The following is a 21938-nucleotide window of genomic DNA, read 5'->3' as shown; positions in this document are numbered from 1 at the left end:
GGTGCAAAGTCAGAAATGCTGGTGGAACTCAGAAGTATATCTCGTATCACTCAACACGGAGCTGTATACATAGTTGATGCTGTGGATTATTATTATTTATTTATTTATTTTGAGACGGAGTCTCGCTCTGCTGCCCAGGCTGGAGTGCTGTGGCCGGATCTCAGCTCACTGCAAGCTCCGCCTCCCGGGTTCACGCCATTCTCCTGCCTCAGCCTCCGGAGTAGCTGGGACTACAGGCGACCGCCACCTCGCCCGGCTAATTTTTTGTATTTTTTAGTAGAGACGGGGTTTCACCGTGTTAGCCAGGATGGTCTCAATCTCCTAACCTCGTGATCCGCCCGTCTCGGCCTCCCAAAGTGCTGGGATTACAGGCTTGAGCCACCGCGCCTGGCCATTATTATTTATTTATATTGAGACGGATTCTCACTCTGTTGCCCAGGCTGGAGTGCAGTGGTGCGGTCTTGGCTCACTGCAGTGTCCGCCTCCCGGGTTCAAGCGATTCTCCTGCCTCAGCCTCCTGAGCAATTGGGATTACAGGTGCCCATCACCACACCCAGCTAGTTTTTTTGTATTTTTAGTAGAGACAGGGTTTCACCTTGTTGGCCAGACTGGTCTCAAACTCCTGACCTCGTGATCTGCCCGCCTCAGCCTCCCAAAGTGCTGGGATTACAAGGGTGAGCCACTGCACCTGGCCTGTTATTAATTTTGAGACAGGGTCTTGCTTTGTCACCAAAGCTGGAGTGCAGTGTCATGAGCATGGCTCACACAGTCTGAAACTCCTGGACTCGAGCAGTCCTCTGTTTCAGCCTCCCAAGTGGCTGGGACTACAGGTGCTCACCAATACACTGAGCTAATTTTTAAATTGTTTTCTTCCTTTGTAGATAGAGCTGATTTTGAACTCTTGGCCTCATGTGAACTTCCTACCTTGGCCCCCAAAGTGCTGAAATTACAGGCATGAGCCACCAAGCCTGGCCAATGGATTAATTTTTTTTTTTTTTTAGACGAAGTCTTGCTCTGTCACCAGGCTGGAGTGCAGTGGCACAATCTTGACTCACTGCAACCTCTGCCTCCTGGGTTCAAGCGATTCTTCTGCCTCAGCCTCCCTAGTAGCTGGGACTATAGGCGTGTGCCACTATGCCCAGCTAATTTTTGTATTTTTAGTAGAGATGGGGTTTCACCATGTTGGCCAGGATGTTCTCGATCTCTTGACCTCATGATCCGCCCATCTTGGCCTCCCAAGGTGCTGGAATTACACGCTTGAGCCATTGCTCTGAGCTGATTAATTTTTGATGAGTGACCTCAGGGAGAGAAGTGAGCTTGGTCAAAATTCAGAGCTCAGAAGCTGGGTGCAGTGGCAAAAAGCCTGTAATCCTAGCTATTTGGGAGGCTGAGACCGGAGGATTGCTTGAGCCAGGAGTTTCAAACCAGCCTGGGCAACATAACAAGACCCCCTCTCAAAAAGAAAAAGGAAGTCAGAGCTTAGAATCTGTAGTGATTTGTGTTAGTGTTGCCTGGGCAGCTGAAACCAGTGCCAGTTTTGTCCAGAAGAAAAGATATTTTGAATTCCTGCCCCCTGCTGAGAAGAGCTGGTCCTCTTCTTGAATATGAGGACAAGCTGTTCTAACAGGCACAGGAATGTCTCTCAGATAGGCTGAGTTTTGCCCAGCCTAGGGATATGACTCCTCTCCCTGTGGTTAGGCCTGCTGTGTGCCTCAGCTGAGATGTTATATTTCACTGGGGACCTTTCTTGGATAACTCCAGGTCTCAAACCTGTTCCTTTTTTAAGACTTCACATTTCCATAGTCAGGCGCGGTGGCTCACACCTGTAATTCCAGCACTTTGGGAGACTGAGGTGGGTGGATCACCTCAGGTCAGGAGTTTGAGACCAGCCTGGCTAACATGGTGAAACTCCGTCTCTACTAAAAATACAAAAATTAGCCAGGCGTGGCAGCAGAGGCTAAGCCGGAGAATCGCTTAAACCCAGGAGGCAGAGGTTGCAGTGAGTCAAGATCAAGCTCTTGCACTCCAGCCTGGGCCTGGGCAAGAGGAGCAAAACTCCATCTAAAAAAAAAAGACTTTACATTTCTGGCCAGAGTGTCCATCCCTCACTCCTCCCTCACCTCATCCCCATTCTAGGCCCCATGCTATTTTATCTCTTGAACTTTATGGGGTCCTTGGCCAAATTTGAAAATCTTCCCAGTGTTCTCAAGTCTTAGTCTTTTGATCCCTTTCCAAGAGTGAGGGTGTATTCTAATCCCATCAAGAGTAGCTGCAGAATTTGCTAGTCCTGGCTGAGGAGTAAGAGGTGAAGTGGGAGAAATTTTTCTTACTGATGGGGCCCCCGCTGGTAAAACTTGGCAATTTCCAATTCATCCTCCAGGGATGAATTACTGTTTAGTGACGAGAAACAGAAAGTGGTTGGGAAAGTCGAGGCATTAGATGGACAGTGGATATTGGTGGTGGGAATTGGTGGGTTGTATTCAAGAATTCCCTTGCCTTTTGGGGAGATATGGTTTTTTTAATTAATTAATTCACGCATTCTTCATTCATTCATTTAGCCAGCACATACTGATTTCATACTTGACAGGGTAGATGTTAGTGGTAGTATTATAATGGGCCCTGGGGGATAGAATGAGTCAAGCTTGGTTCTTACTACTTGGCTGTGGCATGTGAACAGCTCATAACATGAGAATTAATATAACAGAGCTATGCACAAAGTGCTTTGGAGCATAGAACAGTGAACAGTGATTGATTAGCTCTGCCTGGAAAAAGGTGAGGAGATGTGGACATGAGGGAAAGGACTTTGTGGTTTTGTCTGCCAATAGCTATCAAAGTGTAGTCTTCAGACCATGGCGGATGGGAGTGAGGCCTTGTCAGGACATCCAGAAGATCAAAGCCATTTCATAATAATATATTATTTGCCTTAAAAAAACGATGTATACCTTTGTATGTTGTTGCAAAAACAGTGGTAGGTAAAACTGCTGGCACCTTAACACAAATCAAAGCAGTGGCACCAAACTACTAGTAATGACTGTATTCCTCACCTCCACACACTGTCAGTTAAAAAAAATAAAAGTTTTCAACAAAGAAGTAGAAATCATTAATTTTATTGAATTGCATCCCACGAGTTCATGCCTTTTAATATTTTGTGTGACGAAATATAAGTATGCATAAAGCATTTCTGCTGCACGTAGAAGTTTGACGGTTATCTCAAGGAAAGCACTTGTGCAATTGAGGTATAAGCTGACATACCTCTCTTTTTTCAGGCAGCACTATCATTACTGGAAATAATAGTTGATAGATAACTACAGTTATTCATATTTGGCAGACATTTTCTTGAAAATAAATGAAATGTGTCTTCTGCCTTAAGGAAAACAACTGGTGGTATTTATTGCCAATGATAAAATTCCAGCTTTTAAGTGAAAACTGGATTTTAGAAAACTTGTATCTGTCACTGTGAAATTGACAGTTTTCCTGGATTAAAAGCTTTTCTGATGAAATCAGTGGTTATATTAATAATTGTGACTATTTTGATATTGTATAAATGGAAGTGTCAACATTTGGAAGCTCTGCACTAACTCCTAACCAATAGTTTCCAAATGACAAGTGCGTTATGTTACAAAGTCATGCATGTATAAAAGATCCATTCAAAGTGTAAGATAGACCAATGGATTTTAGTGTTAGAGAGTACAGAAAGTTTATTTGTATAGTTTGGGATTTCACCTTGCAACTAACCTTTAAGAAACCTACCACTTGTTGAGTTTGGGTATAGTCTCATATAATATCCACAGTAGTCTGACTAGTAAAATACTCCTCTCTTTTCCAACTGCATATCTATGTTTTGATCTTCAGTCAGAACAACACATCACAATAGGTTGAATGTAGCTATAAGATTATATCTGTCTTCTATTAAGCCAGACATTTAAAAGATTTGCAAAAATGTAAAACAATTCTACCCTTCTTGTGATTTTTTCAGAAAACAATTATTTTCCATAAAAATATTATTTACATTAATATGTAAGAGATTTATTATTGTTCTAAAATGAATTAATGAGAACCTGGAGAGCAGCAGCAGCCTGGCTGTCATCACCATGTCTCTGAAAGGTGATTTTTTGTTTTTGGAGACAGCATCTCACTGTTGCCCAGGCTGTAGTGCAGTGGTGCAATCACAGCTTACTGCAGCCTCAACATACTGCACTCAAGTGATCCTCCTACTTCAGCCTCCTGAGTAACTTGGGACTACAGGCATGCACTACCATGCTCAGCTTTTATAGAGATGGGGTCTCACTATGTTGCCCAGATTTTGAACTCCTGGGCTCAAGCAATGCCTCGGCCTCCCCAAGTGCTAGGATTACAGGTAGTGAACCACTATGCCTGGTCCTGCAGGCTGATTTTGACAGTGTTGCAGAAGATGTGAGGAAGCTGAAAACAAGACCAGATGAGGAAGAACTGAAATAACTCTATGGGCTTTAGAAACAAGCTATAATTGTGGACATTAATATTGAGTGTCCAGGAATGCTAGATTTAAAAGGCAAGGCCAAATGGGAAGCATTGAATTTCCAAAATGGGACATCAAAGGACAATGTGATGAGTGCGTATATATATTTTTTGAGACAGAGTCTTGCTCTGTCGCTCGGATTGGAGTGCAATGGCATGATCTCTGCTCACTGCAAGCTCTGCCTCCCGGGTTTAAGCGATTCTCCTGCCTCAGCCTCCCAAGTAGCTGGGATTACAGGTGCGCCCCACCATGCCTGGCTAATTTTAGTATTTTTTAGTAGAGACGGGGTTTCTCCATGTTGGTCATGCTGGTCTTGAATCCCTGACCTTGTGATGCACCCGCCTCGGCCTCCCAAAATGCTGAGATTACAGGCGTGAGCCACTGGGCCCGGCCAAGTACCTATATTTCTAAGCAAAGGACCTGATAGAAAAAGATTGAATTTAGGATAAAGCATATGAGAAAATTGTCCTTTGGAAGCCTTCTTAATGGTATCATGACCTAACATTTAGAGGTGGAAATGCACTTTTAACTCTATGTATCATCTACATTTTTCCTATTAGCATGAATTGTAATACTTAATTAGGAGTGTGCTGAAACTACCTAGTTAAGTAAACTGTGGTTACTTAAACTAGGTGTCTGTAAAAGTTCTTTTAGAAAAGTGTCTTATTTTTTATTTTTATAGATTTAGGGGGACAAATGCAGTTTTGTTACATGGATATATTGTATATTGGTGAAGCCTGGGCTTTTAGTGTACCTAGTGTACCCATCACCCAAATAGGGTACGTTGTACCCAAAAGGTATTTTCTTGTCCCTTACCATCCTCCCCCACCCCCGTCAACTTTTCCAAGTCTCCACTGCCTCCAGGGACTCTCCATGTCCCCTGATATACATTGTTTGGCTTCTACTTGTAGGTGGGAATATGTGGTGTTTGATTTTCTGCTTCTCAGTTGTTTCACTTGAGATAGTGGCCTCCAGTTCCATCCACATTGCTGTAAAAGACATGATTCCATTCTTCTTTTATGGCTGAGTAGTATTGTGTGTGTGTGTGTGTGTAAATAAATATTTTCTTTATACAATCATCCACTGATGGACACTAAAGTTGATTCTATGTCTTGCTATTGTGAATAGTGCCGCAACAGACATGAGTGGTAGCTATCTCTTTATATAATGATTTCTTATCCTTTGGCTAGCTGCCTAATTTTGATTCTTTGGGAGATTGCCATACTGTTTTCCATAGAGGTTGTACTGGTTTGCATTCCCCCAACAATGTATGATTATTCCCTTTTCTCTGCATCCTCACTAACATCTGTTGTTTTTTGACATTTTAGAAAAGTCTTGCTCTGGGAGTATGTATACAAAGACTCTAACAATTGTTTGTTCTTTTGGCTTATCTGTTCTACAGTGAGTTTAGTGTTACTCATTTAGTGTTAATCTGTTTTGATTATTCAGAAAAAATAGAATGAATTAATAAATATAAACATTTGTGTTTTACTTTCCTTTTTTAATTCAAAATTTTATGGAAATTTTATTTGAAATGCTCTGATTTATACCTTATGAAACATATTATCAATCTACAAAAAAATCTTACCGAGGCAATTTGCAAAAGTTTTATGTTGCTAAATACTCATAAGGCAATGTAGGTAATTAAATTTTAGCTTTTATTTTGAACTTAGGGGTACAAGTATAGGTTTGCTACATAAGTAAGCTTATGACATGGGGTTTGTTGTACAGATTATTTTGTCACCCAGGTATTAATCCTAGTACCCATTAGTTATTTTTCCTCATCCTCTTCCTCCTCCCACCCTCCACCCTCTGAAAGGCCCCAGTGTGTGTTGTTTCCCGCTGTGTGTCCATGTGTTCTCATCATTTAGCTCCTACTTAGAAGTGAGAACATGTGGTATTTGGTTTTCTGTTTCTCTGTTAGTTTGCTGAGGATAATGGCCTCCGTCTTCATTCATGTCCCTGCAAAGGACATGATCGCATTCTTTTTTATGGCTGCATCTGTTTTACTTTGTAATATGGTAAATATTAAACAGTTCTTTGGAATTAAAAGATGTTACACATATAAAAGGGTCCTGAGACCAAAAAGTTTAAAAACATATGCCTATGCTATTTTCTTTGCCTAGAGCTCTTCTCTTTTTTCTCTAGAGAAATCCTACACATAATTGTAGAGTTAATATTTAGGTATTCTTTAAAAAAAAAAAACATTTACTGAGCATCTTATCAAGAACCTGGCTTTTTGTTGCTGTTGGGGACATGGTACCAATCCCTTATGGAGATCACAGTCTGGTGGGGAAGACACATTAAACCTGGTATGATGAATGTTACCAGTGATAGCATATAAATGTTGTGGGAGTACAGGCTGCTGTCAGAGTCTTGCAAAGAGCCACTTTCCCACTCACCTGGAACATATGACTGGTCAGGTTGATTGGATTATACCTCCTATATTTGATTCTTCATAGGGAAAGTGGCCGAAGTTAACAGAAGATGGGAACTGTTTACTTGCTGCTCTGGGGGTAAAGAAGGATACTACAATTGTATTAAATATCAACCTACGCCAGGCCCTATGCTGGATGTTTTAACAAATGTGATTTCATTTTTAAAAAGTTTGTGCAGCAGATTATTATCCTTGTTTTGCAAATGAGAAATTGGAGGCTCAGATAAATTAACTTGTCCAGTATCTTATGGTTTGTAATTGGTGAAGATGGGATTTTGAAAGTGTTCTGACTCTTAAGTCCAGGCTTTTTCACTGTAGTTATGTGTTGCTAAATGGATGGCTCTTTGAAGGTATTTCCAGATGGTTGTGGGAAACCTTGCCAGATTGGAATGCGTAAGAGAAGGTAGGAAAGGTCTCAGGAAGAACAGAGAGACAGCTCAGGACATGCTTGGTTGAAGGAGTTATTTGTGAGTTTTGGCTGACATGGTTTTTCTGTACAGGATTCAGCGGCCATAGGGGAATCAAGCTTTTGTACTCCCTAACCCTCAATCCCTTTAATCCTTCTCTGTGTCAGCTGATTCTGGCAGCAAAGGTCACCTGTCTGTCTGATCAGGTTACGAACCAGAGACTGGGTATTTGAAGCCCAAACTTCTTGGATCTTGTAGATCTTTGGGAAAGGTGCTGGTTAATTGACCTCAGGCCAGTGGTGTAGCCTGGACGCCCCAAACCCTAGAGTTTGGTAAATGATTTCCATTATTTTAAAATGCCTGTTAGAAGTTATGCTTTACATAGGATAAGCCTGTGTGTGGATACAGGCTAATGAAAAGATTGGATTTCTATCTTTCTTTAATTCTTTTTGTCTTTTTTTGAGATAGGGTCTCTCTCTGTTGCCCAGGCTGGAGTTCAGTGGCACAAACATGGATCACTGCGCCTCAACCTCGTGGGCTCAAGCGATTCTCCTACCTCAGCCTCCTGAGTAGCTGGGACTACAGGTGTGCGCCATGATACCTGGCTAATTTTTAAAATTTTTGTAAAGACAGAGTTTCACCATGTTGCCCAGGCTAGTCTTTAACTCCTGGGCTCAAGGGAACTCCCACCTCAGCTTCCCGAAGTGCTGGGATTACAGGTGTGAGCCACCACACCCAGCCTTGGATTTCTTTCTTTTAGGTCAATCCAATATGGTGCAGGTGTGCTACATATGATATTCTATAACAGAATGCAAACTATGGCCTGTGGCCAAATCCAGTTTACTGCCTGCTTTTATAAATAAAGTTTTATTAGAACACATTCAAGTTCATTCACTTATATTTTGTCTATGGATGCTTTTGTGCTACAATGGCAGTTAAGTTGTGCAACAGAGACTATATGGCCGACAATTTCTAAGTTGTTTACTATTTGGCCCTTTACAGAAAAAGTTTGCTGATACTTAATTTTGATTCTTTCTATCATGGCACTTAGCACATAGTGTTTTAATTGCCTGGCTCTCCCACTTTTGTAATTAACCTTCTGAGAGAAAAATGAGATATGATTCATATTTTTATGCCCCATGCTGATCATAGGGCCTGATATATGAAGAACATTCAATAAATGTTTAAATGGGCATATCACGGGCTGATAAAAAAGCTCTAATATGTAATTACATATGTCTTTGTTGGTGAGGTAGTTGAGAAACAATGCCTTAATCTTTGAGAGTATTCTGCTCTCTTCCTAAGTTCCCACCACCCCTTCATCCCATTCCCCAATTTAGCAGAACAAATGTAGAAAGAAATAAGTTTATGCAGAGATATTTCTTTTTGTATGCATACTGTTCATCATACTTTTTTTCTTTTATCAAACCATTGCAGACTGGGCATGGTGACCCATGCTTGTAATCCCAGCAATTTGGGAGGCCGAGGCGGGTGGATCACTTGAGGTCAGGAGTTCGAGACTGGCCTGGCCAACATGGTGAAACCCCATCTCTACTAAAAATACAAAAAATTAGCCGGGCGTGGTGGCGCATGCCTGTAATCCCAGCTACTTGGGAGGCTGAGGCAGGAGAATTGCATGAGCCCGGGGAGCAGAGGTTGCAGTGAGCAGAGATCACACCACTGCGCTACAACCTTGGCAAGAGGTTGAGACTCTGTCTCAAAAAACAAACAAAAAAACAACCAAAAAAGCCCCCTTTGCTTCAATGTTCTTCTTGCCCATATTATCACCTGTAGCTTCTAAAAGATGAAAGCAACCCAAGGCCAGCTATCTGGTCACCCTAGCAAAAAGGCAGTGGTGAAGATGGGATTTTGAAGTGCTGGTCTGGGAGTCAGCAGACTTGGACTCTCACTGTGGCTCTTCAGCTGCCTTTGACTTTGGCACATCATTTAACATTGGTGAACTTCAATGTTCAACATACTTTTATTGAATCACATCTGGAACACTTTAAAATTTAATATTTATACTCCTCCCTTATTTTGAAAAGGATTTGAGTAACTAGCAAGAGATAGAGAGGTGACCTGTCTGGTCTTATCACTGTCTTTGGCTGGCAGACGAGTAGGTGATTAAATGGATTAGGGTATTTTAGGTCTTTGATTAGTGCCTTCTAAAAGGTGTCACAACCACAGCCTCTTCATCCTGTCCTTACTTTCTGTCCTGTGACAGCTTCTTCTATTGCCTAGGAAGTCAAGATCTATCTTCTTTGAGGGTCATCTGAAGAGTATTTGTCAAGAAAGTAGTTGTCAAGATCCAGATCAAAAGGAAAGAGAAATGTTAGCATCTAGGAATTGGAAGAAATACTAGAAACTTCAGTCAAAATACCTTTTTCAAATAGTGACCTTGAGGCCTGGAGAAGAGAAATGTCCTCCCTAGATCACATGGTAGAGCTAAGCCTAGATTTCAGGCTCTTTCTATTGTGTGCATCATTCAGACTAGGTGTTTTCCAGGCTTGTAAGAGAGGACTAGGTGTCACAGAACAAGTTAAGGTGGCCTAGGCTCTTGTGCTGGTTTTACTGCTGCGTGGACATATAATGGTAGGCAGAAGAAACCGTATCCCAGACCACCTAAGGTGTTGTATTAGATGAGCTCAGGACCTTCAGATATCTAAAAAATATTTGCCTGATATAACTGTCTGTGGGAAGGCATGAGATATGAGAGGTTTCCCCAGTCAGCCTATGGCTGACGTTGTATGTATCAGCACTGACAAAATGAGCAAAAAGGAAAATTACACATTATTTGGGCAGTGGGACTAATTGGCTGTTGTTCTGTTTCCAGAAAGATTATATTGATTTACATTTGTGTATTTGGCTGATTAAAAATAATAACTCAATTGAATATGTATTTCTTTGATTACTAATGAGGCCAAACTTTTTCCTGTGTTCATTGGCTATTTGTGTTTTCTCTCATTTGTGAGTTACTGATTCACGTTCTTGTCTAGATCCCAGTATACTCCTAGTCCTATGCGAGACTTCCCTGCCAAGAAATTATTAGGGTGATAAAGCATTGTCCCTGTGGGGGAGCTCAGCATTTTCTTGGGGAGACAGTTAAAGGCTAGATGAAACACCTTTGTCACTGTACAAGTAGCCAGTTAAGTGCCTACATGAGGAGTCAGATGCTAGAAGCTAAGGATGCTGACACAGGTGGGTGATAGGTTCTGGGTGGCAGCTCTGAGTAACGTTGTCTCTTGCTTTTCTTACACAGAGTTTTGCCGAATTGACAAGCCCCTGTGTCACAGTGAGGATGAGAAACTCAGCTTCGAGGCAGTTCGTAACATCCACAAGCTGATGGACGATGATGCCAATGGTGATGTGGATGTGGAAGAAAGTGATGAGGTGAGCTCTCTCATCCTGCTGTGGCTCTCTTTTCTTCCTGTGTGAATTAGTCTTTGAAAGCTGCTTAGACAGGCTATTCCCTGTGGAGAGATGTTCTCTGCTGGCTTCCCATTGGGGAAGGTGGCTCCCAGCAGAGCAGCCCTCCAGGAGTCAGCCTGTCAGAGTGTAGGCTTTATGCTGGCTGGCTACCGCCTGCTTACTGGCTAGTTGCATACCACTGACTAAACTGTGTTGTTTGGGAGGGAGAGTGATCCCTGAGGCTGGTCTCTATGGTTTCCTTGGATCCTTATTGCAATCCTGCTGTAGATGGAGGGCATCAGTCTGTTCTCAGCCCTGTGTTGGCATGTGGGATAGAAGATAAGACACCCAGATCCTGCCCTCTGGGAGTTTATACTCTATTTGGGAAGAAGAAACAAATTGTTTTAGAAAGATCGTTCTGAATTTCAGGCTGAAGTTTTTGGGAGCCAGTTGAGTGGTCTAGATAGGAAGAGTTAGAGGAGTCTCTAAATGGAAAAAAGCTCTATTGTTTCATCTTTTGGCATTGTTGTACCTGTAGCTCAGCAGATCCCAGGGTGTAAGGTCATTATGTGTGAGAATATTTAAAAGTTTCTTCATTTAAAACTCAACGTATACCGGTAGTTTGGTGAAGCTACCAGGTTATGCCAAATCTTCAATAGTGATGTAGTTATATCATGAAGCTACCAAGTTATGTCAAATCTTCAACAGTGATGTAGTTATATCATGATGGGGGAGATAACCCTACACTCTCTTTCCTGCCAGCCTACCTTTGAGTTTTGAGTTCAATTTTGGATCCCACATTGTCAGAAGTATTTGAAACAGTGAGGGCCTATACAGAGAAGAGTGACATGAGTGATGAAGAGTATGGAAAGTACAAAACAAAGAGCATTCAACACAATTATGTTTATTAAGCATGTATGTACCATGCACTGTGCTAGGCAGGGAGATGGGACTGTAAATAAAACAGATACAGTCTGTCTTTATATAACTTAAAGTCTAGTGAAGAGACGTTAGCCTGGTGAAGAGGAGACTCAGGTAATATAATTTCTATCTTTAAATACATAAGAAGTAAAGAAATTAGACTTAAGTAACGATGATAGTAAAGTGAGAACCATGATACTAGCTATCATTGATTGAACTCTTACTTTATGCCAGTGACAGTGTTAAGCTTTTTGCATAGTTACTCTTTTAACTTCAACAGATTTATGAAGTTGGTATTATTACCACGGTATGGAGCCTTAGGAAGGTTAAGCATTTTGTTCAGGGACACAGTGGGTATCAGTGCAGATCTGATTTCAAAGCCCATGCTCTTAAGTACTGCTGTATTGTTTCTCCTATTCTAAGAGCAGAACAAGGTCCAAAGTAAAGTGGGGAAAGTAAAAAGTAGGCATTTTCTTTTAGAATAAAGAATTGACTAACAGTGAGAGCTATCTTGCCATAGAAGAGGCTTCCTTGGTAGACAGTGAACTCCCTGTCACTGAAGATGGGCAAGTAGCATACAGAACTCCACCGAATCTGGGTGTGGTGGCTCATGCCTGTAATCCCAGCACTTTGGGAGGCCAAGGCAGGAGGACAGCTTGAGGCCAAGAATTCGAGACTAGCCTGGACAACACAACGAGACCCTGTCTCTACAAAAAAAAAAAAAAAAAAAATTGGCTGGGTGTGGTGTCATACACCTGTAGTCTCAGCTACTCTGGAGGCTGAAGCTGGAGGATCGCTTGAACCTAGGAGGTTGAGGCTGTGGTGAGCTATAATCATGCCATTGCACTCCAGCCTGGACAACAGAGCAAGACCCTGTCTCTAAAAAAAACAAAAACAAAAACAAAACACAGAATTCACTGATTGGTCAACAGAGGGGATTTGTCTGTAAGGATGAACCAGATAATGTTTAAGGAATTTAAAGGAAGAGAAAAACAGGCTTCCTGGAGAAAAAGTAAAATTTAATAGAATGGAAAGGGTTGGGCTTACTCAGTAGTGGAGAATCAGTGTGAGCAAAGCTATAGAAGTAGTAAGAAATATAGTGGGTTGGTTTGGTTAGATAGGGACTGTGGTAGAAAACCACAGAACAAAAAGTTGGAAAGGAAAGTGGGGACCAGGCTGAGATATGTATACCTGTTGAACCAGGCAACTGTAAGTTCTTGAGCAAAGACAACGACTATGATGTAAGTGTCTGAAATTTGGTTACATCCAGAAGCGTCACTGACCTGTAAAGGATCAAAATTTTATTTGTCTATCCTGAGAATAGAGCCATGTTCCTGGGGGTGAATGAGGACTAGTGACATCCTGATCACTGTCCCAGGGCCTGGCCACAAAACTGGGGAATGGACGAAGAAGGTGATATAACCCAAGATCTATAAATTCTTGGAAATCTTTGTTACCTGCTCCTCGTCCTTTTTTTTTTTTTTTTTTGTCACATTCTGCTCAGTTGCTTTGTCAATGAGGGGAGGAATAAAAGGTTCTTTTTAGAGGAATGTTACCACAACAAAAAGCTCATCAGCACAAACTGTTCCGAAATAACACAAAAGCTGTTACCCTGCTCTTCCCTGCGCCAGTGGTGAGCTGTTCTTTTTCAGTATAGTTTTTACCTTGCCTTGGTTTCCACTACTCTCCCTGCAGTCTCAGGCTTCACATGGTTAGAGAGGCCTGCTGGTCTAGGTTTGCATGATCAATCACAAGCTACCTTCCTGAGAGAGAAAGTACCAAAATGTGTGTGCCTAAGTCACTTTAAACATGTATAAGATAGCTTTAGAGTTCAGGATTTAACTAGAAAGTTGGGTAGATATCTCAGGGTTTAGAATATTGTGTAATGGATACTGGGGTACCAGAAACCCTGGTTCTTTTGGCCATCAAGGACCTGAAGGTTTTTTTTTTTTCATTAATAAAACTTTTATTCCACTTACATGAATTTAGTACACGTGTTCTTAACAATTATGCTTGGATTGTTCATGAGAATTTCATAAAATGTTAATCAAAGCTAGCCATCATCTCAAGTTATTTCCTTGTTAACTATTTTTACAGCACATGCATGCTAGGCAAGTATCAAAAAAAATCACGAAAGCAAAAAACCTAAAAAAAAAAAAGAAATTAAATACATGGGTTTTTCTTTTTTTGCTTTACTGCTGTGCTTGATATACATGAAGTAATGAATATCAAGCAATTTATTTTTACTGCATGTTTACTTTTACATTTGTTTTTAGGTTGCCTAAAACATTTAAATACAAATAAAATGAGTGTAGCAAAAATAATGAAAGCCAACATCAGGTAACTTTATAAATGATGGAATGTGAACTGTTTCTGCCTTTATTCAGAGTAAAATGGGTCACAACTTTGTCTAAAGGAACACTTCTGCAGCCTTAGTCAAAGGTGTGCACAGTGAGATTGAATATTCCATAGATATACAAGATGTAACATGTGATATCCATGGGATGTCTGTTTCTACCACAGCCTGTTAAGTGCTCCAAACCTTAAAGTACCTACAGTAACTACACCTGTGACTGGAACCAATGATCCCTTTTACTCCCTACCAGGACAAACCAATGTGTAGGCAGTTTTCTTTGCTTAGACATGAAGCAGTTTTAACACTCGCCCTTGTGAAGCCACAGTGTACCAAATACTATGCCAAACATTTATAACCTTTATAAAAATTCCACATTCCCATTTTGGCCACCTCAAGATGGAAACAGATAACTCCCTGAATGTTAACTGGCTCTACTCTCCTAATATTAAACATAAAAACTACATGGGAAATATAGTTATTCAAATAGAAGTAGCATAAACCTGTCATAAATCAAACAAAAAACTCTTTGTGGAACAGCATGGATGACAAATGGTCTACTGTGTAAATTTTAGAATGAGGCAGACAAAGTTGGAAGGCTGGTTAATTTCCCCCTCATTCTCTTGCTTTAGCTTCATTTCCTTGGGTATCCGATGAAGGACCTGAGGTTTTTATAAGACATCTAAAAGCCTTGCTGATTACTCAAGAGCCTTAGTAGAAGTCTGAAGGGGTGCTCTATTGAGTCCTCATGTATTCAGCCTCCTACTAGTAACTTTTTTGCATAACTGGACTGTAACCCCAGTGCTAGATCTTTTAAAATTTTAGCCATTTCTGAAGTAAGTCTTTCTTCCTACAGGTTATTGTGACTAGAGTGTTAACTTTTCTTTGTATGAATCAAAGCATATCTTCAGGGCCTCTTGTACTATTACCCCAGTACCTAGATTCCTACATACATTCATACGATTGCCTCTTATAGTTTTCTTCTTATAGTTTTGTCTCTTCTTTGATTCATTCTCATTTCTTTTTTATAGACACATTTATTCAGCATCACAATCAAACTATTACATTTAGCAATCAACGGCATGAGTAAAAAAAATTATCTACACTAAAACTCTTTGTTGGCATGCTTTACATTTTCCACAGAAAAGAAACTAAAATAACCTTTTATACAATTAGTCACAAATACAGTCCTACTTTATTTTGCCTATACACATGAGTATTGTCTAAAACATGTCTTCTTTGTAGCAGCTAGGCCCTGCCACCACTGTGCTTGGCTGAGTTCACAAATCTGTTGTAACCTGTAGCTTCCTTGTCACTTCTCTGGCTCTCTTCTCCTGCTAAGCATTTTTCTGGCAGTAATTAAAATCTTTTGCCACTGCCATAGCTACTGCTGCTACTGGAACCACCATAGCTCCCTTGGTTTTGTGTTTTGACCAGTGTAGAATCCAGAGCTTCTGCCTCCAAAGTTTCCTCCCTTCATGCATCCAAAATTTGAGGACTGATTGTTATAATTGCCAAAATTATTGTAGTTTCCACCACCTCCAAAACTGCTTTCACTACTACCAACAAAGCTGCTTCTGCCTCCACTGTTATAGCTGTGAGAGCTGACACTCCTGCTGTAGCCACTGCCCTTATTTCCATAATCCTGCCTCCACTTCCATAGCTTCTGCTTCCTCCAGAGTAACCAGGGCTGCCCCTTTATAAGCACTGTTGTTACCAAATCCCTTATAGCCATCCCCGTTGCCACCAGATCCACCACCACCATGGCTGCTACCAAAGTCACCACAACCACTGAAGTTTCTCCTCCATGACCAAAGTTGTCATTCCCACCAAAACCACCTCCACAGTTTCCAGAACCACTTTGACCTCTTTGGCTAGATGAAACACTAGCCATCTCTTGCTTCGACAGGGCATCCCTAACTTTATAGTTGTGGCCATTCACAGTATGGTATTTCTTTTTTTTTTTTTCTGGAGACAAGGTCTTGCTCTGTTGCCCAGGCTAGAGTGTAGTGGTATGAACACAGCTCACTGCAGCCTGGACCTCCTGGGCTCAAGTGATCCTCCAATCTCAGCCTCCCGAGTAGCTGGGACTACAGGCATGCACCACTGCACCCAGCTAATTTTTGTATTTTTTTGTAGGGATGAGGTCTTGCCATGCTGCCCAGGCTGGTGTTGAACTCCTGGGCAAGTGATCCCCTGCCTCGGGCTCCCAAAGTGCTAGAATTACAGGCATGAGCCACTGCATCCAGCCAGTATTCCTTTTAAAAAGATTTGTTTATTTATTTTGAGACAAAGTCTCACACTGTTGGCCAGGCCGGAGTTCAGTGGTGTGAGCATGGCTCACTGTAGCCTTTACCTCCCAGGCTCAAACGATCTTCCTGTCTCAGCCTCTTGAGTGGCTGGGACTACAGGCATATGCCACCACACCCAGCTAATTTTCAAAATTTTTTAAAAAATTTAAAATGTATCTTTTTTTAAGCCCCCAACAAATATCCTTTTCATAGTTAAGTGGGCACCTGATCTTTGAGAATCCTCTCTTGATACAGCTCTTCCGTTCACCTTGTGTAGCCTTGCATTCACAGCTGCATCCACCTCCTCCACAGTGGCATATGTGACAAACCCAAAGCCCCTTGAGCACTTGGTATTTGGATCTCTCATTACCACAGTCTGTGAGTGCTCCCTGTTGCTCAGAATGGCTCATTGGACCCTCACTGGTCATTTCAAAGCTCAACTCTGATGAAGAACTTCTACAGCTGTTGGGACTCCTTAAGAGACTATGACTTAGACTTGATAGCAGTGGGAAGAGAGACTTTGATGATGTTTTCAGTGGCATCCATGGGCAGAAAAAGCCATTCTCATTTCTAATTGCTGAATATACTCTGCTGTGAAATTAGACTTAGGGCAAACTGAGACTCAGTAGGCATGTTATAGAAAAATATATAATCAGGCCAGTTGTGGTGGCTCACTCCTGTAATCTGAGCACCTTGGGAGGCTGAGGCAGGAGGACTGCTTGAGCCCAGCGGTTCAAGACCAGCCTGGACAACATAGGGAGACTCTACGTCTACCAAAAAAAAAAAAAAAAAAGGGACTTTTTAAGAGTCTCTTAAAATAAAAGAAAAACATATAATCATTTGTGTAGGGGCAGCTAGTTTGGTTAAGTGCCATCTTTGCTTGCTTCTCTTCTGGATAGCAGAGGCTATGTATTGTGGGCCTTTCAGATGTGCAAGATGGCTCTATTGGTGATGGTGCCCTTCTTGCAGAGCTGGCAGGGAGTTCTACCAGGCTGGCAGTATGAGAATTCGTGACTTGTGTTCTATTCGAACCTCTGGTGGGGTTTGCTCCATGGGCAAAAGATTTGTTGCAGTGGAATGGTACTGTTAGGTTGTGCTTAACAGTATGAGGTGGGCAGACAAGGGCCTACCTAAGACCATTGTCCCCTTGACTGGACCAGACTTTTTGAGAGTAGTGCTATTTTCTTTTCTGTAGCCTACATGGCAAATCAGGGCATTTATTCAGCCATTAAACAAATTCTTATTTAATATGTATTAAAGGCAGACACTATTTGAAGGCTAGGGATTCCACAGTGTACAAAACAGATAAGATCCCTGCTTTTATGGAGCTTGCATTCTAGTGATCTATATGTCACAGGTGATTAAGTGATAAGAAAACTTTGAAATTAGGCAGAACTGTGATCAGATTATAGTAGTCTAGTGACTTTTCCTTTGGTTTTCTCAGGGTAAAGTGGTAGTTAATGATTCCTACCATTTCAGGGTTGTTGTCAGCATTCAGTGAGAAAAGTGCTATTTAATGCTCTCAACACAAATAAAGAACTCCGAAAACTCGACGATAGAAAATAAGCCAGGCCAGGTGCCGATGACTCACGCCTGTAATCCCAACACTTTGGGAGGCCGAGGTGGGCAGATCACTGCTCTTATCTGGTTTGTCTCTGTTCTCTCCAGTGCCCAACAAAGCCTGTTATAGAATATGTGCTTAATCACTGTGTTGAATGACTGACCAATATTGCTGTAGCAGAATGCTATCATTCTGCTATGGGAGTCTTAGCAAGGGTGTGATCACACATTTTAGGGGATAAGGATGAGTAGGTAGCAGTATGAATCTAGGAAGCTACAAGATCTACTTATGACTTCTGTTAGTGCCTGTGGTGTCTGATGTAGAAGTATAACACAGGGTTATAAGCTTATGCTCTGGAATCATACAGACTCCATTCTGCCTCTTCCAGCTGTGGAAACTTGGGGAAGTTACATAATCCCTTTCCACTCAGTTTCTCCATTAGAAATTGAAGTAATAATAGTAGTAGGCCTTTCATGAAGCTGTTGCAAATATTAAATGAATAATGCATATAAAGCACTTAATACAATGCCTGGCACATAGAAGAAGCTCAATGAAAGTTTTTATGTTTATTATTGTTATCATCAGAAAGAACATTTATTTTGATGCAAACAAGCCTGTGTTCAAAACTTGGCTTTGCCACTTTCTGGCTATACAACTTTAGGCAAATAACCTTACCTTTCTGAGCCTCAATTTTTTTTTTAAGCTGTTTGAGGAGGGATGTTGCAGGGATATTGTGAGAAATTAATGTTTGCAAAGCCCCTAGCACAATGCCTGGTATATAGGTGCTAAAACATAGGTGCTAAAGCCATGTTTTTTTCTCTCAATATGAGGGTACAATAGTGAGGGCTGGCCTGTATAGCAAAATTCCACATCAGCTCTATCACCATCCCATGGCACCACAGCATTCAGCCATGGGAGCCACTCCCAGCAGTGTGCCTGACTTGACTAGGGCCAGTACACTGTAGGAGGTAGAGGTAGTTCTGTTTTTGCCTAAGTGGTTGATATTAAGAGGGAAGGCATGATAAAGCAGGATCACACATTTACAGGGACTACAACTTTTCTGACAGCTCACCCAGCCTCCTACATATGCCTACATTTTTTTTTTTTTTTTTTTTTTTTGAGATGGAGTTTTGCTCTTGTTGCCCAGGATGGAGTGCAATGGTGCAATCTCAGCTCACCGCAACCTCCGCCTCCCAGGTTCAAGCGATTCTCCTGCCTCAGCCTCCCGAGTAGCTGAGATTACAGGCATGCACCACTACGCCTGGCAAAATTTTGTAATTTTAGTAGAGACGGGGTTTCTCCATGTTGGTCAGGCTGGTCTCAAGCTTCTGACCTCAGGTGATCTGCCCGCCTTGGCCTCCCAAAGTGCTGGGATTACCACGCCCTGCACCTGTGTACTTTTAAAAAGGTCTGGTTTTTGGGCCAGGCACGGTGGCTCATGCCTGTAATCCCAGCACTTTGGGAGGTCGAGGCGGATGGATCACTTGAGGTCGGGAGTTCGAGACCAGCCTGACCAACATGGTGAAACCCTGTCTCTACTAAAAATACAAAAATTAGCTGGGCTTGGTAGCAAGTGCCTGTAATCCCAGCAACTCGGGAGGCTGAGGCATGAGAATCACTTGAACCCCAGGGAGGCGGAGGTTGCAGTGAGCCGAGATCATGCCACTGTACTCCAGCCTGAGCGACAGAGTAGAAGTGTCATGAGACCTGTTTAGAGTTTAGTAGGGGTAGAAATAGACTTGTTTTCTATGTTTTTCATTGTCCCACCGAGAGGCATGCTAGGTCCTGGGAGGCTGTGGGAGTTCAGGAAGCTGGCATCAGGTGGAATCAGAGCTAAGGGAGCTAAACTCTGAGGGGAGCAGTCAGCAGGTTCACTTGCAGTATCTAAAATGCCAGGAGGAACTTGGACTTGATAGGTAGTAGTTAGTATATAGGGAGAGAGTAGGAAGCCCAGTGCTGTGGCTAATATGGGCTAAATTAGATGAAGATAAGTAGCTGGGTTATTTACAGATGTTATTACCATAATTATTAATAATTGTATTCCCTTTCATGCTCTGGGCCTCACTTTCTTATATTCAGATAGCTGTAGACAACCCTTAAGTGTTCTGTCTCTAGTCTCTCCCGGAATGCCCATGTCGTACATGCTGTGAGTGATCTTCCTAATCTACATTTGGGTTCTGTGTCTCCTGCATGATTTCCTTTTCCTGTTTCCTTTAACTTCCTGTACCTACCACTCCATCTCTTTAAATCTGACTTCAACCTTTCTTTTCTTTGTTTCTCATTGAAATATATTTTTTATTTTATTTTATTTTATTTTCTTTTATTTCTTTTTTCTTTTTTTTTTTCTTTATTATACTTTAAGTTCTAGGGTACATGTGCATAACGTGCAGGTTTGTTACATATGTATACATGTGCCATGTTGGTGTGCTGCACCCAGCAACTCGTCAGCACCCATCAATTCATCATTTATATCAGGTATAACTCCCCAATGCAATCCCTCCCCCCTCCCCCCTCCCCATGATAGGCCCCAGTGTGTGATGTTCCCCTTCCCGAGTCCAAGTGAGCTCATTGTTCAGTTCCCACCTATGAGTGAGAACATGCGGTGTTTGGTTTTCTCTTCTTGTGATAGTTTGCTAAGAATGATGGTTTCCAGCTGCATCCATGTCCCTACAAAGGACGCAAACTCATCGTTTTTTATGGCTGCATAGTATTCCATGGTGTATATGTGCCACATTTTCTTTAAATCTGACTTCAACCTTTCTTTTCTTTGTTTCTCATTGAAATATATTTTTTAAAGAGTTGGGGTCTCACTCTGTCATCTAGGCTGGAGTGCAGTGGCACAATCGTGGCTCACTGTAGCCTTCAGCTCCTGGGCTCAAATGATCCTCCTACCTCAGCCTCCCAACTAGATAGGACTACAGATGTGCACCACCACACTAGGCTAACTATTTTTGTAGAGACAGGGTCTTGCTATGTTGCCAAATCTGGTCTTGAACTCCTGGTCTCAAGCAGTCCCCTCACCACAGCCTCCCGATTTGCTGGGGATTACAAGTGAGAGCCACTGCACCCTGGCTACCTTTGTTAATTCTCCAGACATACCTCCTACCACTTTGGTCGGGCTCCAATCTTCTTTGTCTTATAAACATTTTATGTTTACTTCCAGTCCCCTTTCTTTGCTCAGGTAGTTCTCCTTACCTGGAATTAACCTCTTGTGCCCCTCCTTGCAGCCCTGGCCCTGTCTATGTCAATCTTAGTTGTCTTCTGGAATGTGCCAGCTTCATTTTATGTGAACCTTCTCTGACTTTCGCATTCCCAGTGATCTTCCTCATCTCAGTACTAACTCCCATAGCACATAGTCTCTATCGCTCAATTTAGCACTTAATTAGAAATTGCCTTGCTTTGTGCCCTAATGATTTTGATTGTATTGTCTTGTCTATAAATTTGTCTTCCTGCACTAATACTGGCATTATTAAAGCACAACTCATCAGATTACTTCTACCATGTGCCAAGCCGAGCTGATTACATATAAAGTATTGTTTAATCCTTAACCACTCTGTGAACTAGGTGTTATTAGCTTTATTTTAGAGATGATAAAACTATAAATGAGTGGCTTACTTTTGCTTCTTTAATTAATCTAAACTCTGGTCTGTCCTTCAACGCTGCCACCATTTGGATTTAACTCATGCTACTAATTCATGTTATACTGTATTTTTTTACTCTGTGCTATAGCCACCCCAAACATGCTCTTCATATCTTATCACTGTGCCCCTGTTCCAGATAAATCCTTATCCTGGCATTTTTCTGCTTCCCACTTTGCCTGTAAAAATTTCACTCAGGCCAGGTTTGGTGGTTCATGCCTATAATCTCAGCTACTTGGTTGAGACAAGAGGATTGCTTGAGGCCAGGAGTTCTAGACCAGGCTGGGCAACATAACAAGACCCCGTCTCTTAAAAAAAAAAAAAAACCCACACATTTCAGTGCAGTGCCTGGAATAAAACAACAACAACAACAAAACACACACACACACACACACACACACACACACACACACACACACACACA

At 41.7% G+C, this 21938-nt stretch overlaps 1 protein-coding gene across 3 annotated transcripts in view; it reads left to right on the top strand.

Moving 5' to 3' along the window:
• STIM1 (stromal interaction molecule 1) overlaps window positions 1-21938 on the top strand; it is a 216861-nt gene that overhangs the window by 96487 nt on the left and 98436 nt on the right. For all 3 annotated transcript variants that reach the window (XM_023209590.2, XM_023209589.2, XM_023209591.3), the window contains one exon: window positions 10602-10732. In XM_023209590.2, the coding sequence (XP_023065358.1) occupies window positions 10685-10732 (48 nt within the window). In that variant the 5' untranslated portion in view covers window positions 10602-10684. The remainder of the gene's footprint in view (window positions 1-10601; window positions 10733-21938) is intronic.

This window comes from Piliocolobus tephrosceles, chromosome 13 (genome assembly GCF_002776525.5).
Source record: "Piliocolobus tephrosceles isolate RC106 chromosome 13, ASM277652v3, whole genome shotgun sequence".
NCBI classification, from domain to species: domain Eukaryota; kingdom Metazoa; phylum Chordata; class Mammalia; order Primates; family Cercopithecidae; genus Piliocolobus; species Piliocolobus tephrosceles.
Note: the sequence above shows the minus strand (reverse complement) of the source record. Positions and strands in the feature narration are given on the sequence as shown.